This window comes from Protobothrops mucrosquamatus, unplaced genomic scaffold (assembly GCF_001527695.2).
Source record: "Protobothrops mucrosquamatus isolate PMUCROS unplaced genomic scaffold, P.Mucros_1.0 scaffold2356, whole genome shotgun sequence".
NCBI classification, from domain to species: Eukaryota; Metazoa; Chordata; class Lepidosauria; order Squamata; family Viperidae; genus Protobothrops; species Protobothrops mucrosquamatus.
In genome coordinates, this window is record NW_015388434.1 from 140,855 (window position 1) to 152,643 (window position 11,789).

At 34.5% G+C, this 11,789-nt stretch overlaps 1 protein-coding gene across 1 annotated transcript in view; it reads right to left on the reverse strand.

The window, feature by feature from the left end:
- The window catches only part of TSHR (thyroid stimulating hormone receptor), a gene marked incomplete at its 5' end in the record, with an annotated part of 18,109 nt that extends 7,036 nt beyond the window's left edge, over positions 1-11,073 (reverse strand). Inside the window, 4 exons of the mRNA XM_015824791.1 lie at positions 2,032-2,109; positions 7,694-7,762; positions 10,336-10,413; positions 10,999-11,073. Coding sequence (XP_015680277.1) covers positions 2,032-2,109; positions 7,694-7,762; positions 10,336-10,413; positions 10,999-11,073 — 300 coding nt within the window. The remainder of the gene's footprint in view (positions 1-2,031; positions 2,110-7,693; positions 7,763-10,335; positions 10,414-10,998) is intronic.
- Positions 11,074-11,789: the final 716 nt, after the last annotated feature.

Genomic DNA, 11,789 nt, shown 5'->3' on the forward strand with positions numbered 1-11,789 from the left:
TGTGTGTGTGTGTGTGTGTATGTATCTATTTTACACATGCAGAAAATGGCAGAGAAGCTTTTAAGTAAAGTACATTTCTCCAAGGTCTTGTTATTCGTAGTTTCTAGACTGGCAGGTAACTCATAGATAATAAAGGACCTATATCTGATTTATTTACATTGAGATTCAAAATAGTATGTCAAGAATAGAGTCTAGTCTAGCTTTTATCTTGTTCAACATACTAACTGCATCTTTAACAAATCCTAGAAAAACATGTTTGTATCTCTATCCTGTTCTCCTGGACCTACAACTTTTTCACATCTTTTTCATATGTCTATCCAACATTTACTATTTTTCTATAGGAGTCTATCGATTTTGCCTCAAGTTTCCTCCTTTTAACTGCTTCCTTTGATTATTTAGCTGTCAGTTCCTGACATTTTCCTGGCATCATTTTCCTTGCCATAGCTGATAAATGTTGTTTTCCATTCTCTTTTTATTTTGTAATTTAGATATTTAGAAGTAATGAACCAATCCACATGCTAGAAACCAACATGTTAAATCACATAATTTTTCCTTTCTATAAGTGAATAATTGCTCCTGCATTGATTATGCAATCAAATATATTTACTGAATTAAATCTATTCTCCCTCTGAGTTTGTATGCTAACTCCAAAATAAATTAGTACCGCTGTGTGAATGTTCAATAAATTATTTCCATGTTGATGAAAAAATGTGAGTCACCGTGAAATATGCCAAATCTACTGATGTTAGAGTTATTGACTATTTTTCTGTATTTCTCCAATTGCTGATAGCTATCCTCAGGAAGAAAATGGAGCCTCTTTAGGGAAGCAAGTTTAGAACTGGAATAAATATTTCATTTGTGGTCATAATATCACAAATGAATTTGGAACAGTACATGTCACACAATATGATCAAGGTATTAAGCTCATTTTATTTTTGCTGAATTTGTCCAGATCTTGAGCTCTTTATTTAGAGCTGAGGCAGCAGCGTTGGCTAAAACAATAAAGTACCGTAGCTCTTTTGGGCCTCAGAAAGCTCACTAAGTTCTATTGCAAAGGGGAACAAATACATGATCTTTCTTCTAATTCATAAAAGAATTGTTGATTTCAGTTTCTTCTGCTTCATTGCTTGTTTATATTTCAGGATAAATAAAGTATTATGACTAGGGAAGAAGAAGAGTAGCTAATGGAATGGTAAAGGTATTTTCACAGATCTGTTCTGAAAGGGTTGTAATAGGGGACAGTGGGGAAAGCAAAAAACACACCTCTCCAAAAAGAGTGAGAGCAAAACACTAATTGTTTTCAAGAAAAGAAACATGGACATGTCCTTTTAATAAGGGAGCTATCACTGGGTAGATTCCATGAAGCCCTTATTGCAATTCATAACTATGAAACATACATAACATGATAGATTGTAGGTAGATAAACAAACCTGAGCAGCTGAAAAACCAACAACGATAGGACTAACCAGGCCTTCTAAGATAAGAAATCTATGGTCTGTTGGCTGTCAACGCTGCAAATACTGTATATTCTTGCTTTGACAATATGCAGAACTGTCTGGTATTTTTATAGTTAAATCAGGCAACAGTGAAAGGGGAGGAGAATATAAGGAAAGCCTGGGAAAAAGGACTCGGAAGTGAATCACATCTTCCAAGTTAATTGGAAGATGTGAATCATGACTCCAAAATAAGGGAGGGAAAAATGCCTGGAATGTTATGTGCAACAGAAGAGAAAATCAGATCTTAGCATTCCACCATGCCGTACTGACATCTCTGTAACCTTAATAAAGGCTTTTAGGTTAAAAAAATGCCTGAAAGTTCTTTTAAGTGTTTCGTTAATCAGACACATGACATTGGCCTTGTATCATATCCTAGTCACCTTACAAAAAGAACATGACCCCAGATGAATGCATAAATAGAAAGCTCATCCTTTAACATTATTAAAATAATCACCTAACAATCATTACCCAATATTTATATTATTTATAAATAACACTAAAATAACTTAATATATTCTTCCCCCCCATTACTCACAGTAGGCTTGGACCACTTTGAACACCCAAAAATGCATCTTCATCAATAACTCTTAGATATTTGTTCTTATGCAGGTATCTGCAGAGAAACAGTAACATAATTTTTTGGTGCTTAAATCAGAAAAGTTAGTCAAAATGAAGTCAAATGCAACAATCATTTAAAAATTAGTAAAAGTTAAAGATAAAATAAATAATATTCAGAACAACTATCAGCTTAAAGTCAAGTAAGGATAAATTAGGTTAAAATTTAAAAGGCTAGGAAGTTAACAACAAGGCAGCGGGAGTGCCGGAGGCCACCAGCCATTCCCTGGGGTGTATCATACTTTAGACCCCATGCAACTTGGCAAAGTCAGGCCTTAACACTCCTCCAGAAAACCAGAAGATAGGAAAAAGCTTATCTATCCTAACCTCCATTTCCACCACTGTATTGTCATGGATTGAACATAAAGATTATTTTACAAATGCAGCCTTTTAAGACTGCAACTCTCTTTTGGATTTAAACCCCAACAATCTTTTTCCAGTAATGTAAACTGAAAGAAGACTAAGAAAATATGCCGAGTGAACCAGAAACCTGGTCAATTTTATGAAGTAAAATGAAGTAAAGCTGTAGAAGCTATATACTGTACATTGTCTTAATGTCTGTTCCTCTATGAGTAGATAGAGTAAGATTCTAAACAGGAATGGCATAAGAAAAGCAAGAAATGACCTGATTGCTGACTAAAAGAGTCAGAAAAATGGAATCTGTCCTGTGAATTCACAATTTCTAGAAGTTATTACAAAAAATAAAATATCAAAGTCACAAATTGTAACTTGTAGGCCGAAATAATAGTTTGCTTTTACCTCACAAAAATAATTAGTCTTTTTCAAAACAAATACTTTTGTTTTTATGTTTAACAGAAGACAAGAAATATTGTGCTAAATGTAGTTTATTATTTTTTTCAGCAGAAGGATATTGTGTAATCTTATATAGGGTCTCAGTCAGAAAGTAGGCTTAATAAATTTGGGCTGCAAAAATCTGGATGAAACTACCTAATAATATGTGAATCATCTCTTTTCCAAACAGGTGTCATTAACAACACCCCAGTTATTAAATAGGAGTTTTTTATAAGTTGTTAAAAGACCCTTAATTATCCTGGAATTCATACTTAGTCAATATATAGTCATACATAATCAATGGAGTGGATATATTCTAATTAGATATATTTGGATATAGCCCAATATTTACAAATTAAATGCTTAAATGACATATGGATGTAATGATCCATGTATGAGCTTTTAAAACCAAACCCTATTCTCACTCTAAAAACATTATTGCATCTGAGATTCAGCACAAACTAGGCAAAATGAGTGATAACCAAAACCCACTAAAAATGATGGAATGGGTTTGTTAATCATTTATACTATCTAAAGTCAATGACATTTACAGTAACTCTCACTATAAGTGCTAGGTTATTGCTAGGTGCATGTACAGTTTTCTGTAAATAACTTTTCTATAAATAACACAATAAATAAAATTTCCTGCTCTGAAAAAGACCTCCATTTACATGAAGTGGACATCCCTTTGATGACTGGAGATATACCTTGATTTAATACTGTAATTGAGCCTAGAATTACAGTCATAAGACATCCCTATTGCTAAGTGAATCATCACATGAATGATCTCATTTTATAATATTTTTTGGAGCAGTTGTTAAGCGAATACCATGGGTTATAAAGTAACTGATTTTTCATAATGCACATTTTTTTGCATAAAATCAGAAGTAAACACTGGTTCCCAACCCAAAAAAAAAACATTGAAAATCACGGTCACATGACTGCCATAAATGCAAGCCAGTTGCAGAGTGTCCAAAATGCAACCATGTGACCATCGGGGAGACTTTTGGGGTCCATTGTAACTTCAGAAATTGCTGTATACTACCGGCATATTTGATCCCATGTCAGTGATTGAGGATGCAGAGATGAACAGCACCATATTATGCACAAGGCTTTTGGACCACAGTGTTTGAGGCTTTCCCTTTTTGTGTGTGTGTGTATGAAAGGAGTTTTCACAGCAAGAGGGAATTTAAACTACATTTTCAAATTTTCTGGCTCAAAACAGTGGCAAAATATGCTGTAACTATTAACCATTTCTGGTTGGATGGGGTCTTGAAGGACAATAAAATAAAATAAAATGATTTCTCCAACTGCCCATTCCTGCTTTATGTTCTGTGCCTCTATCTACAGATTGAATTATTAACATTTTAGAGTAAGGATTTTTTTCTTAATTTTGTAGAATGGCATCAAAGATCCATTTACATAAAGAAGTAATGTGGCCAGATAGCAAATAGTGATTTCTTGTTTATTTGTCTGGCATCGTTTTCTAAGAGCTAAGGCCAATCAGTCTGAGTGTTTTAGTTAAAAACTTACATAATACTATCCTGCTGGCAATATGTTCAGGTTTTAAGGCATAAGAGTGACCAAGCCCTAAATGTTCTGTTGACAGAGATTATATTTTGTTTCTACAGGTGTCAAAAGAAAAATGTACCTGTTTTTGGGAAACACAAGTAACTCTATGTTAGAACTATTGGTGTTTTTTTTTCCAATCAGAGATTGAAAAAATCTCTGGGGGTCTGCATTCTGCATTAGTTGCTTTACAGACAGCATGGCCAGATATTCAAATGGAGTACAATATGGCAATTTTGTTTTAAATACTATGGAATACAGTCCCCAAATGCTTAATACACGAATAAGAATCACATTAGTAGAAAATGATCACATGATATTGTGTACAGCTATGCTTTTACGCTTCTATCAATGAAAAACTGTAATGTAATTCTGAAATTATTAAAATGGCAATTGTCATAGACTGTATATTGTAATAATAGACTGCATGTTCCTTTCTCAGCATAAAGAATACTTTAGGGTCAAGTTGTTGTAATTGTTGCTGTTTGAAAGCCAGAAGTAAGAAGTTCCTAAAAAGTTGAACAGCAGCACAACTGATACATGACACTGATACATGACACTGATTAGCTTTCCACCAGAATAGTTTTGAAACACAACAGTGTTTGTCATCATTTGTACCCGTTTTATGAACTGTCTTATGTTTCTGTTTTTATGTTACATAGACTGTACAGTGATTACACAACAAATATCTTCATTGCAACTCAGATAATTTACAATAAAATATTTGAAATAAATAAAAATTTTCAATGTTCCAAAAGTAGTTCAGAACCATTGTAGAAACTTCCATAGAAAAAATAGGGGAAGTAGCACAAATTTCAGAGTCTCATGAGATCTTTAAAGATAACATAGATATCACTGTAAATACTTTTGTGGATCATAACACATTTCATTAAATGCCTGCAATATAGTTCAGTGAAGATCTGGGACAGTAGATATATTTCCAGTTGATGCAGAAAATTTACACAGCTTGCAATTTTGTAAATTGTTATTGAGTATATTCTCTGTCATTGAAAATGGAACTGATAGCAAAGGGTTAACACCATTTTGGTCAGTCAGAAGGTCAGGCTAAGGTTTGGGTCCAATGGGGGACCCACACCATTCTCAATCTTAGGTCTGCCTTCTAATGAAGAAGGTCTTTTTCCTCTCAGCTCCATCTGGGCCAAGAAATACATTCATTGCCTTTGAACTAACTAAATAAAATAAACTTAATGGGACTGAAAAAGAGATTGGAGTGAATAGCAGATTATAAGAACATGCAGCAAAGAGAGAGCTGTCTTTTCCAGAAAAATTTTCCCCACCCATTTGTTTCAGTGAATAGTCAGAGATCTATAAGTTCCTTTGTGCAGAATCGTAGAGGTCCCCAGAAGGTCACTGCAATCAGACTGCATGGTGGACAGGAAGCAGTGAAAAAGATATTGCACAAATGTGCTTCATTGCGGAGCTGCATGTATATTCCTTTTTGGGTAGTATTCCAATATTTGTTCTGGGAGGAGGTAGTAAAAGAGATGTATAATCTAACCTTGGACAGTCTTCAGGTTGCCGGTCTTTGGCAACCAGAGTGGCAGCATGATATGGATGATTTTTAGACACTGGAAAGCTGATTGCAAGTCAAGAATTAATCTAGCATCCAAACTTTTGGGGAGGCAAAAGTTGTTCGGGAATTCTGCTGATACAATACTAGTAGACAGTAAAAATAAAGTGCTTACTATCAACAGTAGAGAGCACCTAGTATCACATATTATATAATTGGCTTTCTTTAGGGTTAAAGAACAACCTTCATGCATCAAGGCAGTCAAGGAAGTCAGAGTTAGGGATTTCTGGAAAGGGAAGTAGCAAGTCCAAGTCCTAGGATAAAACAACCCCTTACTGACATCACAATTTCTCAGGTTGCCAGATTATGTAAAAGATTTTGGAATACTTGGGAATGGACTTGCAAGAACAAATGGGTGCTGGAAATAGATATGGTCTGCGATATTTTTTTGTGACCATTTAGTACAATAAATGGTTGATTTTTTTAAAAAAAAAATCCAATAAAAACTAACCAATTTTTAAACTTTTCTAACAAGTGCTAGTATGTTAACAATTTATGCAGAAAGTGATTATGTCCAGCATATATCTTTCTGAGAATGTTATTTTTATCTTTTGTAAAGAATAACAGAAGAATATACTGTACATCCTTTTCATAGATCTGAAAGATGTTATTAATTTTCATCAAGGCTGCATTATGTGGTATTCCTGTTACTAGGCTAAATTAAATGAATCATCTGCTTCTAAAAAAGAGTGAAGTTGTAGTACCGATTGGACATACATAACTCTTTCAATTGTACATGGAGAATTTGATCAGTAGTAGAGGCTGAAATGTTTTACCAAACATTTACAGGAACAGTATACGAAATATTTTCTTGCCTTGAAAGCATTGCTAGAAACAAAGTTTTACCCAGAAGCATTAGTGGTCACAAAATTTACATCAACAACATCTTGGAAATGGAATTTATATGCTTTTTAAATATCTCTGTTTCTTTGATTACTTTCAAATAAAATGAAGAAATTATACTTCACCCACTTAAATTCACAAAAGAGAAAAGAAGTGTCAGTGGTCTGCTGCCATGAAGTCCTTGCTTAACAAACACAACTGGGACCAAAAGCTCTGTCGCTAAGAGGTAAGGTTGTCAAGAAAAACATCATATGATGGTGACTCATAATTTTACTGCCAGCTTCTCTATTGACTCTGCTTGTTTAAAGCTGGCTGTGAAGTGCGCAAATGGCGGTCACAGGTCCAAAGGATGCTCCAATAGTTGTAAATGCCTTCTAGCTGCAAAATGCCTGAGTTTTGATCACCTGTCTGTGGGAATGCTGTAACAGTTGTAAGTGTGAGGACCAATCATAAAGTTACTTTTTCAGCATCATCATAACTTTGAATGGTCACTAAACAGGGCATCGTTAAGTGACTACTACCTACTACTACTACTACTACTACTACTACTACTACTACTACTACTACTACTAAGTGACTATTCTGGCTCAGAGAATGAGAATTCAATAACTCCCCAGTTATGAAACTTTAAGGATATCCTTGCCACGCTTAACATACAGAATTAGCACAGACTTATCTTTCAGCATTTTTAAGGTTTACAGTTAGAAACTATTTGCGAGTACTTATTTTTGAGCTGTTAAAATGCAATACAAGTGCTATGTTACAGTACATTGCCTTATTTACTTACACAGAATCTAACTTAGTTCCATTAAATGCATGGGCTTCCACCACTGTGAAACCGTTATTGTATAATTTTCTGTTAATGAAAAAAATGCATTATTAGTGTTTTTATACAAGTTATGTACAAAATGATTTTAAATTCAAAATGATAAAATCCAATCAATACTCAGCACTAAATAATAATAATAATAATAATAATAATAATAATAATAATAATAATAATAATAATAATAATAATAATAATAATAATAGTTGGAAGGGACCTTGGAGGTCATCTAGTCCAACCCGCTGCTCAGGCAGGAAACCCTATACCATTTCAGACAAATGGCTGTCCAGTCTCTTCTTAAAAACTTCCAGTGTTGGAGCATTCACAGCTTCTAGAGGCAGGCTGTTCCATTAATTAATTGTTCTAACTGTCAGGAAATTTAGTTCTAGATTGCTTCTCTCTTTGATTAGTTTCCATCCATTGCTTCTTGTCTTGCCTTCAGGTGCTTTGGAGAATAGCTTGACTTTCTCTTCTTTGTAGCAACCCCTGAGATATTGGAACACTGCTATCATGTCTCCCTTAGTCCTTTTCTTCATTAAACTAGACATACCCAATTCCAGCAACTTGTCCTTGTATGTTTTAGCCTCCAGTCTATGATTATATATTCTATGATTATATATACATGAATGTCTGATGTATCCCTCTGTTCTGTAATCCAAAATAAAATAAAATATAAAATAACTATGTTGTAAGAACTACCATGAGATGGTCAAGAGCCCAACATCACGTCCACTGCTATTCAAAGAATCTCCTTAAGTTTTCAGAATGACAAGGATGCCATTAAGTTTAAATCATAGCCATGATATCATCCTTTGCTATTAATAACCATACCTTGCTATTGTTTGCTGCTGCTACTTCTATTACCAGTTCTACAAAGGAATCTATACAGATTTCAAAAATGTACAATAAATACTTGATTTAGCTGAGGGTGGGGAGGGCCGCTCAGTTTAAAGCCAAAAGTCTATCAAAATATAAATAGAATTTTTTAAGGCTAAAACTACACTGGAACATGACAAAATTTACTTTCCTGATAGTAATAATAATAATTACAGTAAAGTTCCAGAAATTTAGAATGATGTATTGATTGATGTGTTGGATTAAAGTGGACAGACCCAAGTTTTAATTTATCCTAAACCACAGAAAGTCATTGAGCAATCTGGGGCTGCTCTTAGCCCAACATATCTCACAGGGTTGCTATGGATGGGGGCAGATTGGAAGATGGAGCACTATATGCCTTGCTACAAACTCCTGTACAAAAAGTGGAATAAAAATCTGCTGTTGTGATAGCTAGCGGTGATCCACAATATACTATTGTACTATAACAGCGGTTCTCAACCTATGGATCACGACCCCATTTGGGGTCGATCGACCATTTCGCTGGGGTCGCCAAGCAAGGCTGTCCGCCATTTTTTCCCCCTTTTGCGGCGGGTGCCTTACCTCCCTTGGGCTGGGCCAGCTGGTGGTCGGCCTGCTCCGTCTCTGCCGCTTGCCAGCTACGCCTCGGCCGGCGCAGGGGGCGGAACCACGCATGCGCGGTGCTCCCGGGCAGGGAAAGTCCTCGACTTACGACCGTTTTGGTAGTCCTCAACTTACGACCGGTTTAGTCCTCGACTTATGACCGGTTTAGTCCTCGACTTACGACCGGTTGGGGGTCGCGGCATTAAAAAGGTTGAGAACCACTGTACTATAAGTTAGGGAAGGGGTTTGTTTAGGTGATGATGATTTTGGATGACACAGAGGTATGTAAGATTGCTGGATCCAGTTGCTTAGATCCAACAGATTTTATCCATTGAATCAGATGTCTCCTAAACATGAAAGGACACTATACTGCAAATGGAAATTATTAATACAGTGAAAATACTTAAGGACTATATATAATCAAGTTCTATTGGTACAAAATGCTACTATGAACCTGAACATAAAAAAGTATAAATATACTTATACTACCCATCAATCCCTCTGCCAGGGAGCAGCAAAAGCATTATTTTTTTTTTATAAAACACCCCACAGAAGCACTATGGGAAATTAAATAGCATTCCCTAAAATGGCAGTCTAGATAAATAGGAAAGCATCCTGCTTAAAAGGTTTAAAATTATGGGTATACGGAAACCTGAATGCTTATATTAGCTCGTCAAATTTTTATTTTTAACCTGATATATAATTCTATCTACAGTATATTTTTATGTTTTAATGTTTTAAAGCCATTATCTTAGCAGTTGTTCCAAACATTTGGAGATGAAGGAGAAAATGGTTATAGGGTTCAGGAACTTGTAATCAAGGGCCATTCTATTTTTTGATGGAGAAAACAGGAGTCTTGGCAGAGAAGGCTGAAGGAAGGGTGAATGAAACCCTCTTTCAAGTTATCAGTGATAAAAACTCTTAGGCTTGTTGTAACAGAGATTCTATAAAGTTGGCCCAGCACCAGAATCCACCATGGTCTACAGATGTATTCCAGGGCCAGGCTGGGCTTGCATGACTTAATGCCAATGCATCTCTGGACTCCACTTAATTTCTGGTTCAGATCTTACCATTTCAGAATAGATGAAAGAAAATAACACAAAACAAAACAAAACAAAAAAAGATTTTATGGAAGAATAACATACAGTATAAGGGAGTCATTACATAATCCCTGGAATGCATTTGAAGGCAATGAATTCAGGTATGGGTTATCAGCAATTTCACTGTGAAAAAAAGACAAAAAGAGGTTTAGCATTGTAATAAAATTATAATAATGTATTAGTGTAACTCATGTGTATGCGTGCATGTATAGCATTTATTTTCTTATAGTTCTACCGTTTGCCATTATATAATCACTTTTGTTGTTGCCTTTGGGACTCAGAAATGTTATTTTGGATGAACAAAGCATTACTTTGTTTCCCTGCAGAAGATTAGAATGGGCACAATAGCTTTGCTTTCAATAGCAGCATCACATTTCATAGTGTATAATTTGACCTCCTTCTTCGGAGGATTCCCAGATCATAAAAGTTACAGCTGTATTGTTACTTTATGAGAGATTGTAATAGATTAGGGCATTACATCTGTTTCTTATATCTTTTATGTTATGTGCACTTTAAAAGATAACTTGTCTACCTTGTGAATTTGTGATAAAATAATTTTTTATGACTGTTTTTATTAATTAATACAATTACTATTTCAGGAGACAAAGAAATCAATATCCATTCTTCCACTTCACACTTTGTGTCCATCTTTAAATGGACTACCATTAATTTTTGTTTGGTCCTATTACGTGTGTGATACATACTTACAGCAAAAAGTTTATATTTATTGAATTAATTTTGGTGAGATCAGGAAAAACGCCAAGTCCAGTATTCAAGATCACACTAAAATAAACAAACAAACAAACAAATAAATAAATAATAACACGTGGCAGGGTGACTCAGTAATGTGCTTAATACAGAAAACAATTCATTTATTGCACTATATAGCCTCAGCACTCTGTATTAATGGCTCCCACAAAAGTCTGGGGATTTATATATGCACACCTGTGTAGATCATCTGTTAGATTGATAATTAGACAAACAAGCAGCGTGTATAATATTTTAGCATTATTAATTAAATTTAGAAAAATAAATCTGCTTAAGTTCCATTCCCAGGCAAGGTCAGGCAGATGCTTGCAGATCTCCCTATATTGCAGGCTGATATATTCTAATTTCTTTGTGTAAAGATGATTGTAAAGATGAAACTACATCTTTACAATCACAATTTGTTCTGATCTGTTTCTAAAACAGATGATACAGATAATAAAACAAAAGATGTATTAATTTTCCTGAGAATTTTAGAAGAACCTAAATGTGTATTGCATAAAATAAGAAAGTGACCTTGGATCAAAATGAATTTTAACTCAAGCCTACTGTAGTAAATATAATACATTCTTAATTTTTATAACTGTTGACTACATGATAGTATTAAGTATTTGATGACTCATTTCATTTTAAAATTTGCTAATTGGTTAGCATAAAAGTAACTGAGTGAAGATTATGTTAATAAAAATCATTATTTGGATGGAAATTACATTACATAGATTTTATGCAATAGA